This window comes from Uloborus diversus, unplaced genomic scaffold, assembly GCF_026930045.1.
Source record: "Uloborus diversus isolate 005 unplaced genomic scaffold, Udiv.v.3.1 scaffold_240, whole genome shotgun sequence".
Taxonomy (NCBI): Eukaryota; Metazoa; Arthropoda; class Arachnida; order Araneae; family Uloboridae; genus Uloborus; species Uloborus diversus.
The window spans coordinates 90,478-118,389 of record NW_026558396.1 but is presented as its reverse complement, the minus strand read 5'-3'; the positions used below and the strand labels follow the sequence as shown (position 1 = coordinate 118,389).

At 33.8% G+C, this 27,912-nt stretch overlaps 1 protein-coding gene across 1 annotated transcript in view; it reads left to right on the top strand.

The window, feature by feature from the left end:
• The window catches only part of LOC129233195 (uncharacterized), a gene marked incomplete at its 3' end in the record, with an annotated part of 50,637 nt that overhangs the window by 9,227 nt on the left and 13,498 nt on the right, over positions 1–27,912 (top strand). The window contains exons 3-5 of the mRNA XM_054867257.1: positions 948–1,148; positions 9,021–9,200; positions 22,239–22,308. Coding sequence (XP_054723232.1) covers positions 948–1,148; positions 9,021–9,200; positions 22,239–22,308 — 451 coding nt within the window. The remainder of the gene's footprint in view (positions 1–947; positions 1,149–9,020; positions 9,201–22,238; positions 22,309–27,912) is intronic.

Sequence of the window (27,912 nt, the reverse complement as noted above, 5' to 3'; positions counted from 1 at the left end):
GACCTGGTGGCTCCCTGACCCCTGGGTTTGACAGACAGGAACAAACAACTCTTGCCCTTTTTGGTAGTGGACATCTTAAAACTTTAAAATTTTCGGAGGGGTCGAAGACCTTTCAGACTTGTTCCAAGTGTTCCATTGAGCAGGCCTCGCCTGACCATATACTGTCGTGCCTGGGGCTCTCTAGGAGGGATCTGACTGGAGACCTACTGACGGTGCTGAATTTTTTGAGGGTAAACAAACTCATGGACTTTTCTAGCTCTGCTGACCATGGGGGCATGCAACAACACAACAGCAACAACATGATGTTATCTTTTCTTGATTTCAAGAAAAGAAAAAAAAAATCTTTAAAAGGAAAATCATCTAAACCGAGGGGGAAAAACTTAGTTCTGTACTTGCCATAGTTGGAAAAATTTTGGCAAAGCCTTTTAAGAAAACAGAACAGGATAGTCGTACCCCGTTTTCTCTAAAAACTCCCTACCTTTTAGTTTGAAGACTAGGGAACCATACTATGTGTAATAATGATTTAAAAAATATAAGTTGTAACTGAAAGAGTAGAAATATATGTTGCATGAATTTTTATGTAGAACATGAACTCTGCTTCTATATTATGCAATTAAGTTTTCGAGATTTCTAGAATTAATAATTAAATAATATTATTTGTTCAGATATGGATGGTCATGAGATAAGTCTGTTACTGAGAGAAGAAACGCGCGCGCGTGTCATATACTGTTACTGAAAATCTTCAGAATTTTTTCCCTTTTTATAGAAGTAGAGTTCATATTCTCCATAAAATTCATGCAACAAAACAAGGATCTAACATATTTAAAGTCTTTGTAGGTTATTTTGTGTAACAATTGATGCTTTTATTGAAATGAAATTACTCTGCTCTGAAACTTGAATTTTCATACCTTTCTTCAAATAATATTTCTTTCTTTACTTTTTTTCAGAAAATCATACCTATCCTCCTTCGGTACAAGCTGTCTTTACCTCTTAGTTGTCCATTTCATAATGAACGAGATGTTTTGTGGTGGCCAAATGTGCAAATCGATTTCCTCGATGGAAGTTGGATGTGCCCTTTCTGTGGTGCTGCATTTTCCTCAGAAGAGATAGTAATGAATCACTGGGATGGAAAACATACCCATTACGAGGTACATCATAGATCAATAGTTTATTGATGTATTTAGTAAATTTTTTTTAAAATTAAATCATAAACATTTTTACTTCTTGTACATAACCATGCCATCTTGTACATAAACATTTTACTTTTACTATTCAAAGTGAAGAAGTGTCGAATTCATGAAAATTTCATACTTTAATTTCAACCAGAACGTTCATTCATTAATCAATTTTCTCTAGGTTTTCCGTGATGTCTATGTTGGACAATTAGAAAAAAAAGCCATTTTGATGAGTTTTGACATAACACTTGCATTAATGTGCTTGTGCATGAAAAAAATCTTGCATAACAGAAAAGTAGTTAATCATAGAAGCATTAAATTTCTGACCTGTAGAATTTTTAATTGTGCAACTCCCATTTTTGCCTGCAATCGGATGTTCCAAAAGAGCTCTTTACTTCTTTTAATGACTAAGGAATGTCCAATGCAAGTTTTTTTTGTATCAAATTTTTTTCTCCCAAGCCATCACTTCCTCCATCCTGAAAGTTAAATGAATATTTTGTTTCTTTTGATGAGTGTTTGTGACACATTTTCTAATACCTTTCCTTAGATTATTGTATGCCGTTAAAACATTTTTTATGATCGAGAAAAATTTAATTTTTTTGTGGCAGTTAAAAAATAGTGGAGTAACTGCACCAGTAACAGAAAAGGGCCCCAGTAACAGACAGTTGAAAGTTTGGATTTAAATAATTAGAGTTTTTGTCAGATAAAACTGATGTTGCTGCAATTCATGAATACGGTGCAACCATCTAGTGTTACCAGAGCAAATTTTATGAGCCTGTTGGTGTTTACAAGGCAGTGTTGGATGGTTATGAACAGCCACCAGGAGGTCTGCTGGTGTTTCATGTTCCTTTAAATTTAATAAGGTTTAAGATCTAAAAATGAAAAACTTTCGTGCATTTTGTAGAGAAAAGGGGAATTTTGTCCATTATTCATAATTTTCTCATCCTATCTGATACTGCGTATGATCAGAATTATCGGCGTTTGTTACTGGGGGGGGGGGGGGGGTCGGACCCTATTTTCGAAATTGAGCAAATAAAAATAGAATTACCTAATTCAGAGGATTCAGAAGCAGCCCAACATTAGATGAGATGTAGTTGCATGAGAGGAAAATAGTTTTAAAAGTCGAAATACATTAAAAAGCCCAGAAAATTGAGTTATTGAGATACTGAGAGCTATGTCTTAAGCATGTCTGTTACTGGTGCTGTTACTCTATATGTTATAGACGTAGATGGAAGCCCAGTGGCAGAAACGCCGCGACACGGCGGCATCTTCACGGACAACGAAACAAAATCACGGACAGTTCTGTGCGCACTAAAAAAATAAAAGTTGTCGGCAGAAAAAAAAAGGTTGTCTACAGAGAAAAAAATAAAAAATAAAAGCTGTTTGCAACTGTCCGACATTTATTTCATATGACATTTATTTCATATGATGGTCGGAAATGAACTGCTGACGCGGCGAGGAAAAAATCCCGAAACAATCCCGCCCACGGTGGCATGTATAACCCCAAACAAAACGATTTTTGAGCAATCATGATTGCTTATTGTTCTCACTTGACCGTTTTTGGCGTCCGTGCCTTTTTCAGCTTGGGCCAGGCCTGCAGCACCACCGTCCACCGGCGGCGGCGCGGCTGGTCCTGAGCACTGTCCCCCGAAATCCACTTTTGCTGGGCGGTGGCGTCCATGTCCCACACACACGAACGCCTACACACACACACGAACGCCTACACACACACACGAACGCCTACACACACACACCAACGCCTACACAGACACACACACGAACGCCTACACACACACACGCACACGCAGGTAGACAACACTCACTCACACACATGCATACATACACTTACGCACCCACACACATGCGCCTACACAAACACACACGCTCGTGATTGCGGAAAACATAATTTGAATTCAAGATGCCAAAAATTCAAATTAATTTTTTCTCTTTTTTCAAATTGTTTACTGAAAAAGCAAATCTGAGATAAAAATAACGCATATTTCTGCGTAAAAAAAAAAAAAAAGAGTCAGCACAATTCTGTGATGCACAAGCGATAACTAACTAATAACATAGTGAAGAATTTTGCTTGTTTGTTTCATCAAATCGTTAGCAGTAGTGTTGTTACAAAGTTCTCTGAAAATGCAGCATAAAGACTTTTTCTTCCCGCTAATGACTTTAAAAAGAGCATTTATCAGCAAATTGAAATGTGATCGCTTCAAATAGGGTTACCAGCTTTAAAATTATCGCCATTTAGTGTCTGGTGTTAAACCTTTACTCCTCCTTTTTTTTTCACGACTCGGTGAATGTGTTAGTGATATTAATAATATTCATCATGTAGACCTGCTAAATGGCAATTCTAAAATTATTTTACTTTTTTTTTATTTACAGTTTTTTAATTTTAACGCTTTCATTTTGAAAATTGCATCCGATATGAGAATCGAACTTTTACTTTTTTTTTCAAGCTAACTTTGCTTTATATGGAGGCAAATAAATTAAAACCATCATTTCAAGATTTTAAAACGAAACTCCGTTTTTTGTGTATGAGTCAAAAATTTAAATGCTGAATAGATGGTTTAATTTTAGTTTTGCTGCTACTGTGTCGATAGATATTAATGATATGTTTATCTTGGCTTCTCTGTGGCTTATAAAACGCAATTCTATAATAATTTTTAAAAAATTAATTCTTTTTGAGCCGTTTTTATACTTTTGGAGACTTCACTTTGCGAATTGCAATCTTTTTGCATCCGCTTTGAGAATCGGATTTTTCGAATTTTTGATGTTTAGTATGCTTTGTTAAGAGGTAAACAAATAAATTTTTCCTCTTATTTTTATTGAGATCATGAAATTTAGATGATTTTAACGAAATTCTGAGATCTTTAAGAGTTTCAAAGAGTTAAATGCTCAACCACTGCTTGATTTTTTTTTTTCAATTATTAAGCAGAAATTAATATGATAATGGAAAAAAGAAAAAAAATTCACATAAACACCCATTTTGAAATTTCATTTTACTCTGCCCCCCCCCCCCCCCAATGCAAAATAATTTGCTTTTTCAGAAAATGAATAGAGTTTTCACATAAAAAAAAGCACCCCTGTGAAAAAATCCTGAACAGACCCCTGTTTAATAGCCAACACATGTTTGCAAATGTCAGGTGCTCACCAAGGACAGGGGGGCGGGAGTCATCAGATTGCACCATTGAAACTTTTAGGAGGTAATTTAAGAAAGATTTTGGGTTTAGTTTTGGAGGGAGACTTCGTCTTTTGGGGGGGGGGGGGAGTTCACCTCCTGCTTTAATTTTAAAAAATAATTATTTAAAAAAGGACACGTTTATATATTTTTTTTTATTGAAACCACGCTCGAAATTTTGCAGACAGATTATGAAGTTCTGAAAGCTTGTCGCAGACAGCTACAAAACTTTTTGCCACTGTGGATGGAAGTATTGGTACATTCACGTGTAGCTTTTTTTGTCTGACTATATTGTTAATTCTATAACAGAGCAGGTAATTAAATATTTATATGGCATTTAAATAATATTAGCATTTTAATTTTGCTATTACAGTAGACCCTCGTTTTACGCGGTTTAAGATTTGACATCTTTATTTTGTTTTACGTGAATGAGTTTCGGTTTTGCGCGGATGCGGTAACGCAAACAGATAAAATTTTCCCCTATTTCAAAATTTAAACTCCTAAAGAATGCAGATTATGCATAATCAACTGCATTTTGGCGTGCTAATAATTGAGCTTGGGCCACTGGAGACATTTTATGCAATTGGTTCCGGAGCATAACTTTACTTTATGTCATTAAACTCACTCATTTCAGAAGTCACTGGAAGAAGAGCTTTTAGGAGTGACCAAGGAGGCCAAAACCATTGAGGATACCGACGTCAGTGATGCACCACCAAAAATGTTCACATTGAAAAATTTGAGCCATTCCTAGACAATAGAAAGGATCTTTCTGATTTGAAAGTGAAGGAAGATTCTTTCATGGAAATGATGCAAGAAATCATGGATGCGTTAATGCTCTGCAAAGAATTACAGAAAAAATTCTTAATGATTGCCAATTATTAATGACTATCATAGCCAGCTCCTCTTTATAAACAGGACACAAAATTAAATTTATGTTTTCTTTATGCATATTGTGCATAAAAGTCTATGTAAGTACACATCAAACTTATTATACAATTAGTCATCACTGGAATGAAGTATTTTGTTATCTACGGAACCAAACCCCTATTTTAACACTAGTCTTAGGTCTCAATTTACGCGGTTTGGATTTACGGGGCATTTCCGTGGGATGTAGCGCCCACGTAAAACAAGGGTCTACTGTATTATATATGCTAATTATTTGAAAAAATACATATTATAGTATATATGTATTTTAGGGGGTTATCATAGGGGCTGCAGAGAGCCAAGGCGGGCTCCTTGTCAGTTATGTTGCCGGGACCCCCCCTCCCGCCCCCCAAAATAAGAATAAAAGACGAAGAAGAAAGAAAAAAAAAGGGAAATGAGAAAAAAGAGAGAGGGGGAAGAAAACAAAAATCAAAACTGCTTACCGGAAGACAATTAACTCTATTTTAAGTGCCACAACAGTAAATAGCAAAATAATAAATTTTACGTAATCTTAATGCTTTCTTTTATTCGGTGTTTTTTCTCCCCTTTTTCTTTTCTTCTTTTCTTTCTTTTTTTTCTCTTGTGTCGACCCCCCCCCCCCACAAAGGCCTGGGCCCATAGTTTCCGACTAGGCTTTCATGGCCTCTCGTCGGACCTGTACATAAGTGTATTTTAGATCAAAAGTATTAAATACTTCAATGAAGTAGTTGTGTACACATAAAAGTCATACTGATGCCCATTTCCAAAAGAAAAATTTATAGAAAAAAATGTAAACTTTAATTCTTTACTTAATTTGTTCCCAAAATAATTTAGTGTTTACAATACAAAATTATGTCTATGTCTTGAATGTACTCTTTTTAAGTCGAAGTTTTTACAAAAGTTTCCTTTTCTTTTTATGCACAAAAATGCAAAACTGAAGAACATCTCAAGTATTTTTCTTGAGTTTTCATAATTCCTAACTTGTATGGGTAAAAACCTATTTTTTTTGAACGCATTTGTATGAAAATTGCCTTCTGGTTTAAGATTTCAATCCTCTTACATCCTGTCAATGTTTTAGTCAATCATTTTAAGTGATGGAAGTTATTTTGATTTATGCAAGCTTAGATAACTTATTATAGTCCTTCCACAGAAATGTGGCTACTGCCAATCATCTCAGAAACAAGTTATGTTTTCTTAAAAATGCCAACTGAATCTGTCATCAGCATCAGTTTAACCAACTAATAATACGTACACATAGATAATAATATTTATTATCCCGAGCATCTTTTGTTCTTAAGATTAGACTCTTAAGACAGTTGATGTTCATAAAATCAATGTGTTACATCAGACATAGTCCCTCAAGTAAGAAAGAAGTCTAATCACCCTCCCACTATGCGTAACATAGATGGTTTTCTTATGAGTTTTGAGTTACATTTTGTCTATATTAATTTACCAATATGTTTGAGGGATGTACGTGTCAATCAGATCGAATACCGATTCTAGCATAGCTAGAATCAGTTGAAATTTACATTGAGTTCTTACATTTCCCTATGTGGTAATGGTAAGAACTCTCCCTGTATATTCTACCATTTTCTTTTTTAACTAATTATGACCTAGGTGAACTATTTTTTTAAACACTTTGTGCTTTTTCCCAATGAATCCCCACTCTTTAAAGAACATTTTCCCCTTCAGCAAATTCTGGCCTGTGCTTAGCATTCTTATTGTAAAACAATTGGGCTTTCTTTCTCATATACTACTACATCTCTATACTTCAAATTTCTCTTTACAATTTGTTGCTATTTTCGACTTTCTAAAGGAGAGTTTTGTTGGTAATTTTGTATGAAGACATAGAGTTATTAATATTTTAGCAGGTGGTCAGTGGCATAGCCATCGAAAAACTCAAAGTTAAACAGATAGAATAATATATATTGTAACCCGTCCGAAATGAGATCCTGGCTACGTCCTATGCTATTGCGGGTGATGTATTTGTTCCAGTAATTGGAGTATTTCTATGCTCTAATAGAGCTTCTTAAATGTTATTTGTTCCAGATTTATGAGTAATACTCTTAGCAATTTGTACGATTTTTTCTTCAAATCCATTTGCTTTTGAACTGCTAGTAATAACTTCAAAGCTCTATTTTCTGGATTTTGTCAACCTTTTTAGCTTGTATTGGTTAAGCTTGTTCCTTCCCAATCAAACTGATCAAGAAAGTTCTGCAGCCTTGAATAGTGAAAGTTCACAGTTAGCCTTGAATAGTTCCCCTCACAGTAACCTTTCCTACAAAACTCTGTTTACGATATCTAGAACTATAGGATCACGGACAGCAATATCTACTTGGTCGCCAAACTTGCACAACTTCACTCATTTTCTTAAATCAGTATAAAAGGCTTCTAAACTTTCACCTTGCTCTTGAACTCCTTTGTTATATACGGACCTTTCAACTACCATTCTTTTTTGGTGTTGCATAAAGGCTGTAGAAAAACATCATTCTGAGAAAACGATCAGTTTCTGAAATTCCTGTAAGGTCTACACACAAAATGAGTAAATATTTGGAAAGAGCAGACTAAATTCTACAAAATGACACATTTTCCATCAAGATAGTAGCATTTTACAGCGAGCTACAAGCTTTGAAACATTGGACACACTTAGATTTGAAATGGTGCCAATGTTTACAATCGACGTTTTCAAAAACAACCGTATGAACTACAATCGGTCAAATCTACTAAAAACTGAACCATTTCACTAGCTTTCAGATGATACAACAACAAATCATATTGGGCTTAAAGTTCAGCAGAAATTCATTTAAGCTTATGTTTGAAACAATGATTTTTTTTTTGAATAGACCTCCTTCAAATAGTTAAAGTGGTAAATTATTTAATTGTTTGCTCTTTCGAGCATAAGAAGTCTTGCAGTCCAGCATAAAAATGAAAAATCTCCAGGAGGGGAAAGTGTCTTAAAAAGGAGAAATTGGGGTCCTTCCGGAGTGTAGAGCAGTCAAAAAGGTGTCCGCCATTCATGTCAACTACTTTGCCACACAAAATGCAGTTAGGAAAGTCCACCAGTCTAAAACGATGTAGATGAGCCAATGTAGATGACCAGTCTTAAATGATGAAGGAGGTGTTTGAAACTGCAAAAATCTGCATTCCTTGAGAAAGGAAAACCAGCAAAGAGTCCCTCTTTTCTGTTCAAAATTTTTTTTTCAAGTAAACATGTTGCTTTTGTTGTTTAAGAAAATAATATTTTTATATCAAAATATTAATTTTAAACTTTTATTAAGTGAAAAAACACAATGTTACACTAATAAACTGACTGGGACCAGCCTAGCTGCGCTCAGAGCCTTTTGCTGGTCATTAACATCTGTATTTGTACTTCAAAAAAAAAAAAAAAAGGATTGTCATGATTGTCACAAGTCATTTATTTAGTGTTATTTTGATTTGATTGCTAGATGGGTTTTAAAAAGAAGTTAATGCCTCTCTTCTTTTTTCTCCTATTTAACGTAATTGCTGATTCCTTTATGGTGCCATTCTGATTTTTTTTTAGAGAGGGGGTGAGCTATATTCATTAAAATACATTAAAAAACTGGGGTTCCCTTCCTCAAAAAGAGGTGGTGGGGAGGGGGAGACTAAAGCAAAGTTTCTACAAATATTTTAGAATTTTAAAGTTTTGCAATAAATTTTTTTTTCATAAAAAATGAAAAATGGTTTTCTAAAATAAAAGAAATGAAAAATATTTCTTACATTTTTGATGTTTGTTATAGACTGAAGATTCTATTTGCTTAGCAAGGTTCTGTGACATATTTCGTTGTGAAGTAATTTTGACTGCCTTAGAAATGGAAAAGCTGAAGGTTTCATCTGATGGTCTGCCCAGCATTCATTATAACCAGAATAAAATTCAATGTGATGAACGAAAAATGTTCGTCCTACAGAAAAAGTGCAAGGTATTTTTTTCATTTCACTAACAATTGCATGTAAAAAATGTCTCTTTCAAATAGATATTGCACCAAATGATTTGTTTTACTTTCATTAACGAAACTTAAAAGTTAAGCATTAAATTTCAACATGGGTAGAGAATTTCAAATACCCTGTTTTCCAGTTTTGTGTAAACTTTCCACCTTTTCAAAATTAGTGATAATTTTCAATTTTATGTGTAGTTAACAGTTTAGTATCTGAAATTTCTCAGATACCTGTCTTGAAAGTAGTTTGGGCAGGATACTCTGACTTGAAAAAGCTTCACAGACTATGTGCATGATATCACTTAAAAAAATGATTGCTAATGCTGCTCTTATGCCTTAACCGGAGTTTACAACCTTTCTGGTGCAGAATTGCCAACTTGTACATCAACCAACTTTTTTTCGTTCTATGTTCGAGGTTTTATTACCTTGTACAATTGTAGGATTTGCTCATTTTGTGTGAATTTTTAATCATTTGAATGTTTCATGATACAAGTTTGTCAAATGTAAAAGAGTATAATGTTACTAGCTTTTTGAAAAAGTTTTAACCAATTAAAATAAACCTCAATTAGCAGCACATACCAAATCCTGCCAACTTTTATTCATTACAAGTAAAAAATATGTGAATCGATTATTTCAGGAAGTACATAAGACCCACTAATGAAACTTTTCAAGTGTTTATTTCATTCATAAATGAACTAAATTCTACAAGAATGTTTATGACTAGACATAAGTTGGATCATTACCTTACCTTAAATCTAGTTTCATTTTGTCCCTGAAATTAATTGAAATTTAAAATTTTTTTTAACCTAGGTCCTTTCTGTAACCTGAAAGTCTAGTTTAGAGTGATGAAAATGTAAATCAAGTAAAACAAATTTATTGTAAACTGATTTATGATCATTAAAAAAAATACAACAAAGTGACAAGAATAATAAGTGAAATCAGTATGCATAAATTCATTATCTTAAGAAAATATATCTTGTATTTTCCTCTTTCTCTTGCCTTGTTTTTGTGAAATAATAAAGTCTGGTGTGAAAAGATTAATAATAAATAAAAACCAACAAACTGAAAAAAAAGCAGAAGTTTCATATGTGTATAAAACTATTCATAAAATACACCCCCCCCCCCCTTTGAAAATACTCTTTTTCAATCCTTCTCTTGTCTAGTTTTGTGGACCAACATTGATGTACATATTAATATGATTATGTTCAAAATTGCACTGAATAATCATCTTGATATCGGTTATTTCTTCCTGCATTGTGAAAAAATTTCCTTTGTACTCAGTATTGGCAAAGGTAGTTCAACTGACAAGCGCTACTTAGCAGAAACAAAAGTATGCTCTTGAAAAACGTCTACAAAATAGCTAGCTTGAATACGTTCCTTGGTGTTCTATCATTTTTAAACATTATAATTGTTAAGAATTGGATACATTTGTCATCTTGCAGAATGTAACATGATGACTTGAGGAGTTAACTTTCAAAATGGATTATATCCAGTTTTATTTTATTTTTTTTTTTGGCAAAATGAAAAAAATGTTTTACAAACAAACACTAACTGTTAGAATTTCAAAATTTTCACTATGTTTTGGTAGAGTAACAAGTGACTATTGGCATAAGTCTAGGAATTTTTCCTTAATTTTATCAGATCTAAATTGCCAATTTTATTCTGGATACATTCCTTTTTGGTGTAAAACAATGGATATCATCACTTTTGCAAAAAAAAAAAAAAAAACTCACTTTCTTCAGAAATAAACTTTAAAATTGAAACAAAATATTCAACAATCAATTTTTCAATTAATCACAATTTAATCATTAATTAATCACAATTTAATAGCAATATCAATTATTTAATACTTATTTAGTAATCACAATTCGAGATCACGCTTGCCTAACTGATTACAGACTTGCACAAGGCGCAAGGGCAACTTGCTGCAATCTTTTAATACGGACAGGTATCATGCTTGATTGGAAATGCTTAGCCAGTGCCTCACTCCGCTATTTTATTTGCGAGCTGCTTTTGAGTTGGAAGTGGCAAATTCGAATTTGGATATGTGCCCCTTTGATATGAAAGTGAATGAGTAGATACCGGTAAATAAGGGATGAGTTCCACTTTGCTGTAAAAGATCTGGCGAGAAATAAGGGGATGGATATATGCAGTTAAAGTGGTAAAACCAATGTTTACGCATTTTTTAACAGTAGATATAAACCACTTCAAGAAGAAAGAAATTCATGGGTCGATAGGGTTAATACTAAAGAGTCTGAAAATGAAAAAAAAAAAAAAAAAAACGTTTTTTACTCCTCAATTGTTTTTCCAAAATTAATTCATTATGCCGTATTCACATTGTGTCTTGCTATTCCTTAGTTCGCGTTGAGAACATAAATAACATAAGTCCCCAACTTAGGCCCTTTCTGCACTAAACAAAAATTGTGGTCCCTTAATAAAGTGCTTTCTTGTACAAGTATTCACTTCCCTTCCACGCTAGTAGGTTTCTCTACATAAAAATATTGTAAAACCAGGGCTAACTCTATTTTGCAAAAAATAGGACCTATGCCCTTTCTTGTATAATCAATTATGGGTTTTGTCCACTTTTACAACCAGATCAACTTTTTAATGTACTTTTTAACATTTGGTAAGCCCCAGCCGAATACATTCTGATTTCCGTAATGCTTATTGGTATTTTCACAAAAAATGTACTTATAAAATTTGTACACCCGCAAAAGAAAAAAAAAATCAATAAATAAATAAAAATAAAATTGTTGTATTTGTAGAAATGTTAAATTACTGTTTTTTTAAAAATTATTGTTAAATGAGTATTTATTGCTCTGCTAGAAACAAAACTTACTTATGAAAATCATGAAATAAGATTTTAGACAGATTAATGCTAACATTATTTGAGTTTAAGGCCTTTTTTTGTACTGTATTAACTCATTTTTATCTTTTTTTGATATATATACAAGGAAAGTAGGCTTATGCAATTTTACCACATTTTGCGCACTTGTATAGCAATCTTTTATCGCTTGATTCTGCTTTGGCCATCTTCTGATAATTGCCTGAATTGTTCACCGTACAAAGTTATGTTTTCGCCCTCCTTGTTTTTTTAGTGCTTTCGCTCCCCCCTCCCCCCCCCCCCCCAAAAAAAGTTTGAAACACACATTTACTGTACTTTACTGCTTGAAAGTTACTTCTTCTGAAAAGTCTTCCTTTCTTTTTTGTTGAGTATTCATTTTTCTATACATTTTTGCTAGGTCTGAACAGTTTGATTGACATTTTTTCAATTTCATGTAATTAAAAGCAGTTCAGTCACCTTTAGTCACCTTTTGAAAATTTGGTTACTTTTAGTCACCTTTTGGAACTTTTGTCACCTTCCTCAACTTTCTTAAAATTCGTCTTAGGATTTTTTTTCAAATAATTAAATCTTTGAAAAGTATCTGAATGATAGCTTTAACAGTGAAATTAATTAAAAAATAGCCTTAAATATGCCCCCCCCACACCTTGTTGTTGTTTAAGAAAAATAGCAATGCTACCGGGAAATCAGGGAATTTTTTTTTATCGCTTGCAATTGCACCCTATGAGCAGAACCAGTCTTTCTATCCCTTCTACAGATAGACTTGCTCCTTATTTTCGGCAATGTATGTTAAAGTAAACATGTTTATCCTATTATACTTTAAGCTTTGATGAAACTACCAATGTCAAAGACAAAAAAAAACTGCAACGAACAATAAAATATTGGTTTGAAAGCCAACGTTGCATCACAACAATGCATCTCAAAACTTTCTTCTTGGGCAAGGCAGTTGGTGAAATTTCGATTGAGAAGCTATGTGAAGCACTTACCGAGAGTAATTATCCATGAATAAATGTCTCATGCTTTACTTTGAATGGTCCTTATGTTAATAAAAAGGTTTTTAGGTTGTTTGACACTATTATCCTTGAGACACAAGAAAAAAGCCTAATAAATTGCAGTATTCATACAATGCATAATGCGTATGTCAAAGCATTGTAATATTTAGGTGAAGAAGCATCTAAACTTCTTCTTAGTACTTATAGCTATTTTGATGGTTGGCCTTCCCGTTAGGAGGACTTCGAAGAAGTGCAAACTCAACTAAATGCACCTCATCGCAAGTTCCTGAAACACACAACTACCCATTGGCCTAACCTTGGACCTTCAGCAAACAGACTACTGGAACAGTGGGATGCTCTTCAGTATTATTTTTTTAAATATGTGCCTTTAAAAAAGAATTCAGCTATGCAATGCAGGTCATATAAAGCTGTTGCAAATGTTTTAAAAAGACCTTCTATAAAAGCTGAGCTGCATTTTATCTTTTCATCTGCTGATTTGTTTATGCAGTTCACGAAACGCTTTCAATGCCAAGCACCTATGATTCATAAATTGTACCAAGAAATAGAGACCATTGTTCAGACTTTAATGGCTTGAGTTATAAAAGTCTCTGTCATAAAGTAAGTTGATTTTTTAAACGTAGACACGGATGAACTGTTTGCAGTTGGTAACAGACTACCTCTTGAAGATCTCGTTGTTAGTGGAGAGGTGACAGATGAACTGTCAAAACTGAAAGAAAATGAAAAGGTTATGTTTTTAAGAGCTGTTAAAAAGTATTGTGTGACTGCATGCAAGTATGTAATAGGAAAAAGTTGCATATCAAACGGGTTACTGAAAAGTTTTAAATTTTTGGATCCAAAAGTGAGAAGTAAATCTAGAAGCTGTAAGGATTTGATAAAAGTTGCCAAAATCATGCCTTTTAATGTTCCACTCGATAAGTTGCAAGATGAATGGAAACTTTTGCAGCTGGAAAAAGATGATGAAGCATCCGAAAACAAAGCCATTGATATCTACTGGCAGCAGCACATTTCAAAAAAGGACTCGACTTCCAATGATCTAATGTTTCTAAGGTGATAAAAGCTTCACTTGCATTATCACAAGGTAATGCTGACATTGAAAGACTATTTTCTATTTCAAAGCACCTTTTTGGTGAAAATAAGACAGCAAGGACTGAAAGATTTTTAAACAGCATACTTATAGTTAAAGAGGCTGTAAAAGAATATCCTCATTTGCTTTCTTTACCAATTGGTCCAGAAATAATTAAATGTGCACAACAAGCACGCGTAAATTACACAACATACATGGATGAATGTAAAAGGAAAAAGGATTTGGAATTGAAACAGAAGCAAAAAGAAGAGCAAAAAAGAAAGGATTGTGAAGAAGAAACTAAGAAAATGGAAAAAATTAAAACATATATTGAAAGTGAAACTGTAGAAATCTTTACAAAAAGCATATAGGGCTATTTTGGTAAAAGTCAGTAAAAAGGGATAATCCTTTTCTGTTTTTTGAGTTCTTAACAAATTGCTTTTGGTCACCTTTTAGTTGCTTTTTTGTCACCTTTTAGTCACCTTTGTTTTCAAATTTGTCACCTTTCTTACTTTTTTCAAAGGCCATCAGCAGTCCTCAGCCTGCACTATGTCACTTGTGTATTTTTTTCATACATATTTAATGTTTCCCAGGTTGGCAGGTATGCATGCTGAAAAGCATGTGTGCTGGAGTTTCAAACACTAACCAAATATACTGTAATATTTCACAGTAATGTATTTCTGCATTATGTTACCGTATTGAAGTTAAAACAGAACCATATTGAAGTTACAGTAAAACCTGTAAAGTTGACCACCTGTCTATGTTGACCGCTTTTGTCAGGAACGGAATTAGTCCTATCTCATATAATGAAGGAAAACCTCTGTAACTTGACCACCTGTCTATCTTGACCACTAATGCTCACCAAATTTGGTTTGGAGTATTGTAAAAAACCCTTTATAAGTTGACCACTTGGTTTATTTTTTTAACTTTCTTCAGCAAAATATTTTATTTTATTATTTATTTATTTATTATTATTATTGTTTTTTTCGTAACTTTCCAAGAATGTTTTTAATGCTTTGATGACAGAACAGCATTTTACTAACTAAACAGCAGCATAATGCTACTCTTTATTCTCCAAACCTGATTTTCTTTTGTTTTTCTATTTGAGATAGCTTTTTGTACTCTGTTCAATGAAAACAGGTGTCAGTAGAAAAGTTCAAAGTCTTTTCTTTCAGTTGCAATATGTTGTGACAACACAGGAATTGTGCTAAAAAGAGCAGGCCCGGATCTATACATTTTGATTCCCCTGCAAAATATGTAAAGCCCTTCTCTAGTGGCCAGCAGAGTCAGTTTTTTCTATTTTTTCTTCAATTTCTAGGGCCGTTAGCCCCTTTAAGGACGTAGGCCTCTCGCACTGCGGGTACGCAGATCTGGGCTTGCTAATGAGTAAAGTTACATGTTTCTGGTGCAAGGGATTAAGAGATAGGACATTTTGATTTTGCCTTTATGAACTGGGAGAGTCAAGCTTGTTGCTCTTTGTGCTATAAGTTTTACATAAAAAGGCTTCAAAAAGAAAATTAGCTGAACTTGAGATTAATAAAGAGTAGGAAATATTAATATTAACTGAAAATGGAAAAAGCCAGAGAATATTAGCTGACATATATGGAATTTCTAAAACTAAAGTGTCTGTTGTAGTTAAAAACAAGGAAAAACTAACAAATTATTTGAATAGTATTTTTAATTATTGTTTTACTTTCAATAATGTTAAACAATGAAAGTGAGTTAAACAGAAAGAGTAAGGGTGAATTCTTCAAAAAATGAATACTTGGTGCAGGAAATGACAAAAAATTTAAAAAAAATTATTACCGCCCTTTATAAGTTGACCACCTGTCTAAGTTGACCGCCATAAGTACTGCACCGCGAGTGGTCAACTTACACAGGTTTCATAGTAATTCAAAACCGATTAGAATCTTGTTCAGAGCACTTTGGGTTCATGATGAAATCCAGGAAAGGATAGAATTTTACATACTGATCCATATGCAAAATCAAAGGTAACAAAAAGTGTAACAATACACATTTTAAAAAAGAAATATTGACACTTTGTGATAAGGGGAAGAGGGTCACAAGGGAGAAGAGGGTCAAAAACGTTAAAAGAAAATGATATTAATGGACAGACCCTGAAACAATTTCTAAAAATTTCATGCATGGATATGAAAGGTTGATCTTAGCTATTCAGAAAAAATTTTAAGTTAACAATGAATATCCAAAAAAATAATGAAATATCCAGTTTATTTATATTTTTCCTCATTTGTTGGAACTTTAGCAGAAAAGTGAGACTTTTGCGGCACTTAAACAAAAAAGCGGGATGCATTGGCAGAGTATTCAGGCAGCGGAACTGTGAGACAAAAAGTGGGACTGTTCCCCCAAAATCTAGCAGGGTTTGTACGCTCCTTCAAAACTCCTCCAATACTCCTTCATTTAGGAAATTTTTTTTAAGGGCCCTTCAAACTCCTTCATTTTGGTTTAACCTCCTTCAAAACTCCTTTTTTAGTTCAAGACTACAGAATCTTCCTCTATGATAGTAACTTAAAATAATTCAATTGACTACTTAACTTTGTCACAAGGGTGATTCAAAAATACGTAAGTAGACGTACCATATTAGGTGATTGCAGGGGCGGACTGGCCTGGTCGGCTAGTCGGGGATCCCCGACTGGGCCAACCGCCCGTTGGGCCACTTCAAGCATTTTTTTAAATTGAACTTCATACATTTAAATTCACACCTAACATTTTTTTAGAGTGTCCTTAAAAAATAAATAAACAAAAACATGTAATTTGTTTAATCTATGTAGAAAAAAGCGTTTGGAAACAGGTTTATTTTATTTCCACCCTAAGCAGGGACTGAAGTAAATAGCCGAAGTTCACCATGTACGAACGCTTTCCTCTCTTTTATCAACTTTCTCTCTAGTTTTTAGAGCTCTGGGGGCCATGGCTCCCACATTGAGGAAACGGGAGGGGGCCAGAGAAATTAGGGTCCGACGCGGCCTGGAAAAGCGCCCGGGACGAAATAAGCGGGTTAAAAACTCGTATTTGTACTTCTGTTATCAAAAATTGAAGGGACTTGCACCATTAGACAAAGCGGCCCCGTCGCTGCTATAAATGTGTGGATCATGCTTTCGGGTGTTGATACATGAGCACGAGCAGGGGCATACACGTGGGGGGGGGGGGGAGAGGGACAGTTGTTGGCCAGGTTCCGATCCTGAGGAAGGCATGAGATTTTTTAAATGAGGGGTGAAATATATGTACGGGACGTAGGGGGTAAACAAGATAGAAGCCCGTAAAAGTCATTTGTGACGTGCCCCAAAATTTCTGTGCACGCCCCTGTATTCACTGGTTGTGACAGATTCAACTAAATGCTGTCAGTTGGCAATATATTTCACTGCTCTATTGTAAATTATCGCTATGCAAGTATTTTCATCTTTGAATCGCATACGGGAGAGCTAAAGAAAGTCTGGACTTCGATAAACTGAATCTGAAACAGAATAAAATTTCGACTTCCGAGAGAGCTCCTGAACACAGGCGGATTTAGGACTGAGTTCCAGGGTCCTGGGGGAGGGCAAGGTTTCTTTATTTCTTTCTTTCTTTCTTTCTTTTTTTTTGAGCTACATTAATTGAGTAATTTATCAAAAGGGAACATGTCAAATTTTTTGAAAAATTCATTTTATGATATTTTCTAAATCTTTCAGACGATCTTTATCAAATCACTTGCTCTCAAGAAGTCGGAACGTGGAAAATCCTATTTTATTTAAGATTAAACTGTGGCTTTTTGATCAAAAAATAACAAATCCATCCTCTGCACGTTTTTATTTTGAACAAAAGGGGACATATCTTGAAAGAATCTGTAGTACGAAGACTTTTAGATTCAAAGGAACACATGTCCAAAATCCTCAAATTTTAATCCACTACTTTTAGGTTCGTGTACTTAGATAAGAGAATATGAGAAGGTGAAATATTAAGAGTTTTGTTGAAATTAGAATTTTCAACATTCAGGTTTTCGTTCAAAAGGGCACATATCCAAAATTAAGATGGCGATATCTCCTTTTTTTTTACGAAAACATTTCTTACTCTGGCCCTTTGATTTGCTGTGCTTTTGTGCTCAATTCTGTACCCAGAGAAGTTGATAAAACTATTTTGCTCTTACCTTAATACGTTTTTCTCACCCCCTGAACATTTTTGGAAACTGGATGTGTTCCCTTTTGATAAAGTAGTCCTCGGTTGTAATCAGGGCCAGACTTATGCTTAACGGGGGGTACCTAAGGTATTTCAGATATAAGGTCTCTCTGTAATCTAAAAGTCACCGACAATACTAGTGTTAAGTCTACAATTGAGGGCTTTGATGCAAGAACCAGTTCAGTCCAAACATTTTTTTAAAATTCATTTTTGCGTGTGGCCGATAGTATAGAAGTTTCGATTAGTGCTACAACGGGAACAATATGTAAGATCAGACCTCTGCTTTCTAGTAAATAATTTGGGAAAGATATTTGCCTTTTTTACCGGACACTGATGTTTATTGTTGGTCTTACCAAAAATGAATAAGTCTGGACTTATTTAGTTCTTGGTTCTTGCATCAAGGCCCTCAATTGTGTTTTTCAGATTTAAATATCGCAAAATTGCCAGACAAAGTCTTCGATCCTTCGTCGTTCCCTTAAAGTCACTAAAAATAGCCTAAAATTTCACATTTTGAAATTTTCGTGGGAGAGCTATGTAACACTTTTATAAGTACTATAGCCAAATATTAATTTCAGTTTCAGAAAAAAAGCCCTGAGGGAACCAGTGTTTCCCCCAGAACAAAAAAGGGGCAGTGCGCTTTCAGATAAAAGGGTACTGTTTAGAGAAATTTTGTAAAACACAAAAGGTGCTTCTTTTACTTTTTGGTTTTCTAGGTTCATACAATGTTCAAGTGTTTTCCATAGTAGTTATTTTAAAAATATTGAAAAGCTTTTTGATGTTTAGTTTTAAAGGTAATGCAAAAAATATTCAGATATATTCTAATCAGATTCTTGTGGATAAGTTATTGAAACGAAAGAGTGACGTTTCAAGGACAGGCTTATGTGAATCTTTACCTTTTGAAAAAAAAATTAGCTTTTGTGCAGTTTTGTCCAAACTTTTAAGGGGCAAGGTGGGATGATGAAGTTAAGGCTCAAAAGTTAGCTTAAAAGCGGAAGGGCACAGCGTCCTTCTAAAAAATCTGGGGAGGGGGGGGGGGGAACACTCGAGAAACCTGTCCCCTTTCCTTTTAATGTTTTCAAACACATTATAAGATTATTTTTTTTAAATTCCAATGTCAAAAATTTAAGAAGCAGAGTCGCCGGATTCCCTATAGTAACTAAATGCAGTTTAAAATTGGATAGAGTATACTTCAGTTTTTAAATGCTTCCAAATGAGATCACTGAGCCTCCTTCTCTCTCAAGCGTGACCAATGATAGTTTTTCGTTTTTTAATGTTTCAAAATCGAAACGTTGCCGATGCTTCCCTGTTCCATTAATTTTACCAAGGGTAACCTAAAATTGTATTTCTAAAACTTCCCATTTTGGAGAATTTTTGGGAAGAGCCCTCAACATTCTATTGTAAACAAAGATAGCCAAAAATAGACTTTAATTTTGAAAAAAGAAAAAAAAGTTAAGAAAACAAAATCATGGAGAAACCTTTTCTTTTTCTTGTTTTCAATGTTACCGAAAATTGTAAAATTACGCTTTTTGACATTAATTTTGAAAATATCGCTTGGAAGGGAACTCTAGAACCCCTTCTCCCAATTCTTTTCGCCTTATGCCTATACAGATCAACTAATTTTGAAAAATTTCCGGGGGAATTTACCTGATTCCTCCTTTTAATCATGTCCTTCCTATGTTGGCAGTGTAGAAGCCTAAAGATGTGCCTTTTCAGACTTATACGTACCATTAGAATCCTTTGAAGGCACATAAAAAATGTGTCAGTGTTAGCTTTATTTTAAGTTTCACAATTTTCTTTTTTTTAAACTTTGAAACTTGAGTTAGAAACTTAAAGGGAAATAGGAACTATAGCGGTAGTTTAATGTCTTTGCTCGGCTCGGAAGAATCGAGATCCGGTACTGGTTAATTCAACTTTTTTTAATTTACAGAGGTGGGCCAAAATACTCTTTTGCCGACTGGTCCAAAGTCAGCCTGTCCGCCCCTGGGTGATTGTGTTAGAAAACCAATTGTTTAGTAAATCACAGTTATGATATTGTAAAGAGAGTCATCCGCAAGTGATGTCATGTCCTGCCTTGTGGAGAGACAGTTTCCTAAAATTATGACAAGGGGGTGAGAGAGGGTGACAAAAAGTGACATCACACAGTTATTGTAACAATGTTTACAAAAAATATGACATGTGACAAGAGGAGGAGTCAGGTGAAGTATGGCACTTTGTGACAAAGAAGAATCGAGTCAAATATGTTAAACAAAAGTGCGACATTTAATGACAGCCCATTAGTACTCCTTAATAATCTCATTTTACTCCTTCAAAACTCCTCCAAAACTCCTTCATTTTATTTCTAAAGTTGAGTATGAACCTTTTCTAGACATCTGATCTTTCTAAGTATAAATTATAAATGCATTTTATCTGAAATTTGCTCCAAATATATATATGTAACTGTCCCCTCCTCACAATATTGTGCTCTATTTTCATTGAAATTAAATATATTAAATAAAAGTTAAGATATACCAGGGAAATTTTTCAAAATTGAAGTTTTTATATTTTTATGGACCCTTAAATCAAATTTGGGCACCACCCCTTGGATAGGTGTCATTGAGGCAGGCTTCCCCCTCCTCTCCTGGTAAGGATACTGTGCAAAAGGCACCATATACCCACCCTTTTTGCCAGTCGGTAAACATAAATAAATATTCCCTAGGTTTTTATTAGGCTAGATGGCAAATTTTGTTTGGTTTTGTTCAGTTTTTCAGCTAGAATGATCACAAAATATCTATCACACACTTGCAGACGCCCACACACAGACCTATATTTTCCAAAAATGCTTAGGAGTGACGACTCAGGGCAGCTCAAAACAAGTAATTTCATCAAAATTGGAAAATTTTTATCGAATCCAAGACTTTTTTCGATATATTATTATGTATGGGCAAAAGTAAAAATGCCATTACAAGTTTTCATGTGTTAGGCATATGTAATAAATTTTTTTTTGCAATGTACAAGTTGACGCATATATACATCATTCACATTTTTTAGCTTAAAATTCTGAGCTTAATTCACTCACCATTTTTTAAGTTTAATTTTCATGGAATAAAAGGTTTACCTCAAACATTAGTTTCTTTCTTATTTAAAAAAGTTTGAGAAATCTATTCTCAAAGAGATGTAAGAACAAAAAATATTCTTCTGCTGTAAATATGGCTGAAATGTTGTATAACCTACAGAAAATTATTGAAATTTTATACATTAAAGTGTTCCGACAAAATTTAAGAAAATTGCATGCATGAATTTAAATATTTTTTTCATCGTTATGAAATTTTTAAATTATTCATTTGTTCAAACTTTCTTTTTTGTATTTGTTATTATTTTTTTCTATTTTTATTTTGACGCATGTTAGTTTCAAGTATTATTGCATTATAATTTTTTTATTTCTTTACAGTTAATCCTCTGCTCTAATTTTAGGCAGGATTTTTGGTGATTTAAATAGAATGCTTCATATTTTTTGTTTACCTTTTAGAATCAAATCTTTCTTCATTTATAATTATCAGGACAGCAATGCCTGATTTTTGCTATGTGTTTCTGAGCCAAACCTTTATTGTGTTCCCAAATAACATTTCATTTCTTGCAATATAATACTTAGCTTTGTCTACAAGTGTGATCTCGTAAATTTTCGGTGCTGAAATGCCGTTAAAAAATTGTTAAATTCTAAGTTGTGGCCAATTTTATGAGAAAGTAAGAGTTCCAGCACATATTCACCCCTGCTTGGAAACTTTTATTAAAAATAACTTTTTTTTTTTGAAAAATTGTGTTCAAAAAGCAAAAAGCTGTAACTTACAAGTTACAGCTTACAGTTACAGTCTTGGAAGTTTTCAAGTTATATCACTTTGTTTAATATTTGTGTCTTTATACCATTTAGTTTTCCAATTATTTTGAAATTTCCTACCTTTTAGGTTATAATGAGGCAGTGTTTGCTTGATATGTTACCCTCAATGTCAGACAAAGATTATCAAGATATCGAAGGTATGTTTTGGATTGTGTTTTATTAAATTAATTGTTTATTTTCACACATATATATATATATATATATATATATATATATATATATATATATATATATATATATATATATATATATATATATATATATATGAATATTCTTTTATGTTTGTTCTTACCATTCAGGTTTTATGTATATAGAATTAGTTTTTTTCTAGTGAAAATACGAAATCATTTACCCATGTAAAATTGCCTATGAATTGTTTGTTTCCATTGAATAAGCTAGCAACTTATGTAAAAATGCTTTTCGTTAAGCTTATTACATTTTTATTTTGAATTACATTATTACTTTAGGTATACTAGAGGTAAAACGGTTATTTTACCTTCTAAGCCCAAACATTTTGGAGTTATTTCCATTGCTGGTGAAAATTTAAAAATGATTTTAGATGCAGTGAAACCTCGCTATTTGTACAGAATTTTTCTGAAAGGTAGTTCGAATGGCGATTTGAAAGAATCGAGAATCATTTTTGCACGTAAGATATAATGTAAATAGGATTAACCTGTTCCAGACCACAGATAATTGCCTATTTAAACGTAATAAAAACAATAAATATTATATACTGTACTCAAATTAAGTAAATAAAAACTTAAATGCATGAATAGCTAGTAGTAGGAATAGAGAGGTGGACAGATGGCAGGATTCCACTGTTGTTGGTAATAATTATTACTTTTGGTGCAATATTAGTTTTGTTTTTTTAACTTTCATCATCACTTCAGAAATTAGTTTCATTGCAAAATTGGTCTGTAGTTGCTTTTGTTATGGAAATCACAGGTGTCTTAGACTTCTATTTCGTTTTGAGTTTGCAAATATATATAATATTGTTTCATAATTTTGCAGATTAAAAAAAAATATATCTAACTTTTTTCGCTTAAAAAAGTAAAGAAAACTGAAATTAGTTTCATGATGAAACCAGTGTTGAATATTATTTAAAGACCTCAATGTTTGTTAATTAAAAGATAACATTGGTAAACAAGAATTTTGGCACATAAAACATTTATGTTCCCAAGGTAATTTTTGACTCTGATTTCAAATATCCAATCAGAATTTTTCCCATCAACCCAGCAGTTTCTGTGCATCGTAAGTTTTAAGTTGTTTATTTTTTCCATGTTATTTTATACCACATATTGATAAAAATTGAACTCGTCACTTGATTAATTGTTAAAATCTCATTGTCAATCTTATTGGCACCAACATTTGGTATATGCTGCCTGATTTGAATCATTGCCTGAGTTTAACACTTAAATGCAGACATAACGAATTTTAAGATTTTTACTCCAAGAAAAGTAATTTAGTATTCTGTAATCAGTATGTTGTTCGTATTTGAGCATCAAACAGATTAGGTGTGATTAGATGTTAGCTCTTCCCTTGCCAGTTTGAAAGCTACTCTATTGCATGAATGGTACAACCTAAATCTTGGCTGTTAATTTTTTAAGGATTTTTTATTTATTTATTTATTTTTTTAATTTAAAGTGCTAACCAACCCGAAATGTCCGTCCACAGTCGGCTATTATGTGTTAAAAATGCTGTAAATGCAGCTTTTTTAATGCTTCTTTAATAGTGTTGGCACGTTTTTGCCATACAAGGAAAAAAACATGAAAAACTGGTAAAACTGTCTGGCAAAAATACCTTTTTGCCATTTTTTTCCCCAAGTGGTAAAATGGAAGTTATTTTTGAAGGAATATAACTATTTTTATTTTTATCAAGTTTAACTTTGGGTATAGTAATAGATTGGCTTTAGTGTTTTTTTTAAAAAAGTATCCTCTTATAAATAATTGCCAATGATCAAGTAACCAATCAGGGGTTGGTGAGTGTAAGGGAGCACATGGTGAAGCCCCCTAGTTTTTTTTAAAAAAAAGGAAAAGGGAAAAAAATCATAGCTTTCATTTACTCAAAATGCAAGAAGTGAAAGATCTCTTGAAAACCATCTACTTATGCAAGAAAAAATTTGCAAAAAACAAGAAAGAAAGGAAAAAAAAGACAGCTGCTGAATTACAAAATGGGGGGGGGGGAGACAGTGATGTTATAACAATTAAACATAAATCTGTCTCTGAAACTGAGAAATTTTTCTTTTTTGACCATAGAAAATCACTAAAACTAATCATATCTCCCTCTAGTATTTCACTATATTCATTTCAGAATTTTTTTTTTCTGGCTGTTCTATAGTCTTCAATTAGATGTTACAAACATTAAATTCATTACAACATATTAATGTAGCAGTAATTATTTTTCTTTCACAGTCTAGTGGCAATTTTGAAAATTTTGCTAAAAAGTAGAACCAGTAATGTTTAAAGAATAATTTTTTCAAACTTGTTATAAAATTTATGAATGGTAATTAGGTTTTTTTTTTCTGTAGCTCTGCTTTGAAGTTGGTTCTCTCCCCCTTCCCTCTCCAAATTTTAATAAATAATAAGTAAATCTATATTGAGATTTTTTTTTTAGTGTTTCAAGAGTTATGCTGCTCCAGGTAAAGTTTTTTTATGACTTTTTCGTGCAGTGTACCTTGGCAGAAACCCATCTGGGTTTTTAATTTTCTATTTCTTGTCTAACAGTTTCAATACCAGTTTAAATCAATCTCAGACTCTGTGAAAGTGTTTTAAAAAACATTATGGAGCCTTCCATACTTAGAGCTCTGGCCTTTGAAGTGTTGGGCACTTGCTTCCCTGAACCCGAGTGGTTATGAATTTACACCGATGGGTCTCTTCTGCCTGATAGCAAAAATGCAGGTACCAGAGTTTACTGCGAGTTGTTCTTATTTTATGTCCTTGTGAGACAAGGTACTGCGTTTGATGGAGAGGTTGCTGCGATCTGTACAGCCTTAGCTCATTCTCTGATTCTAGAGCTGCCCTGATGGCCATTGTATCTGATAACAGTGGCGGCGCGAGAGCAAAAGTAGACGTCGGCGATGCAGTTTTGGGAGGCCCTTTTAATCATAAAATATTTTCAGACAAATCATTGAATTCATGGATTTAATTTTTGTACTAACTATTGGCACCAATTCACTTAACTGCTGAAACAAAAACATTTCGTGACTAGTAGCGCAATCAAAAAGTTATTTTGGTGGTGGAGTGAGAGGGCAGCACATTGAAGCGGAAAAAATGACCTGATAAAAAGGGGGGTCCGAGGGTCCTCCCCCCGGAAAAATTTTAAAATTTAGTTTAAAAACGCCATTTTAGGCTTTCTTTGCTGATGTTCGGGGAAAAAATTTGCAGAGGTCTCGGGGGAAATTTCTAGAAATTGAAGCCTTAAAAACGCAATTATAGGCCATATTTATTGACTTTAGGGTCAGAGACTGTCCCAGATCGATTCTTTTGTTTAAAAAAAAAGATCAAAATCAATCCCCTGGAAATTCTCGAAATTGAAGTTTCAAAAACAGAATTTTAGACAAACTTTGAAGATTTTACGGGAAGGAAGGGAGCTCTTCCCTCGAAAAATTTTGAAAATTACGGTCCTGAAAACTTTAGCAATATTTTATATTCAGGAGTCAGTCCACTTAAACTTTTTGTTAAGGAGGTTTAAAAAACCTAATTGCTAATGATATAAAAGAAAGGCGGTATGGGGACCCTTGCCCGAATATTTTCTGAAATTCAAGCCTTAAAAATGCGATTGTAAGGCCATATTTTGTAATATTAGGCTCGGTAATTTTTGAAATTCAAGCTACAAAAACACAATTTTATGCGATTTTTGATGTTGTTTTATATTTGAAGGCTTTAGGCTGGAGATATCGCGAAATTTAAGATCTGGAAACGAAATTTCAGGTGCTCCATAATGCTTTCGGTGTGAGTGTGTATGGAGGGGTGTGTATAGGAAGGTGGGGGAGTGGGGTGTTTTCGGAGGAGCAGCATTTTGAATATTTTCTTATTTTTAGACGAACTTAGGAAGCAAGAGAAAAATAAAAGAAATAAGGATGGGGGTGGGGGGAATAGAGTTAGCTGATCAATAAGCTGTAGCTACTGAATATTTTAAATTCAGGCCCCGACAGAATTGGACCCCGCATTTGCTAAGACTGGCTCTGTGCAGTCTCCGCTGCACGCACTATTTTGATTACTTTTGTGTCTGTTGCACTTAATAAGAGCTTCAATTGAAAACATGGAAATTTCTTAAAACTTTTGAGAATTTACTTCTAAGAATTTTGTGAGGCCCTATCTGCGCGAGGCCGTCGGCAGTTGCCGACGCCTAACGCCGCCACTGTCTGATAACCACCCCTTGACACATAACGTATTGGATTGTCGTCATCACCTTCAGAATCTAGCTACTATCAAGAAATCTATCATCCTCCAGTGGGTTCCTGCTCACTATGGAGTACCTGGTAATGAGATTGCAGATTACCTGGCCAAAAAAGGTGCTTTGGTCACACAGAGTACTCCCCGACCAATGACTTTTTGCGTTATTAAAGGAGCTGATGTGTGCATCACATGACTTTCTTTTACGCCAATTTAATGATAATAGCGCCTTGGAGTAAGCAAGGAAACACTAAATATTTTCACTCCTAGTTTCTTGTGAACTGAAGCAAAAAAATGTTTCACACAGATTTATTTCCCCATTATTGGCAATTTTAATGTGATTCAGTGGTTAACTCTTTAAATATCACCAACATTGGCCAAACTAAACCAGATTTTAAAAATAAAAAAAAAAAATCGCCACTTTTTCGCCAAGTTGGCGACAAAATGTGCCGGCCAAAAGTTTGACGATATATCGCCAAGTGTTTGACAACTTGTAACACTACTTGAGTTATCATTGAAATTAACACTGATTTCTCCCCAAAAAGGGGTAAAAGACATCCGTAGGAACATCCGAATGCAACCAAAACAGAAGGTGAACAACTAGACCCCACTAGGCGTCTACGCACCAAATTTCAATTTTCTAGGACATACCGTTTTTGAGTTATGCGAGATACATATGCACATGTGTACATACATACTACATATTGTAACGGATTCGGTGCGACTTCCACTTTCTTGAAATGAAGACACAGTTCTTGATAAAAACACAGGAAATTTATTTACACTATGTACAGGAGAAACCGTTAACAACTGATAAATTATTCATCAGCAATTATCACACAACACCGTAAACTCAACGTTTACACACGTATTTACTTCCAAATACGAAAACAACACAGCGAAATGCCTCGCTATAAACAGAGCAAAATGCTATCAGTTCGACATATCAATCGAAACTCCCCCGTTTATCCATCGCTAACGGCTTTTATAAACATCGAAGAATTTTCCACAACATTCTTTCTGCTTCCAGAAATGCGTAGACCGTTTTACAACTACACTTCCAGTGATAAAATCAGTGAATGAAATAAAAAAAAAAGAATAGGGGGTTGTATACTTTAGCCATATGTTAAGGGGTTGTATATTCATTACGGGAAACTATTTACAGGTTACGTTCCTACAATAATTACTATTTACAGAATTTGTAACATTGCCCCCTTCCTAAGGACTGCACGTCCCGGGCAGTACAATCTCCAGAAAGGGTGCCAAACTTCTATCACATGTTCACAAATACACACATTAAATAATAACCAATAATGCATAGGAAACACAATAATAACAAGAAATATT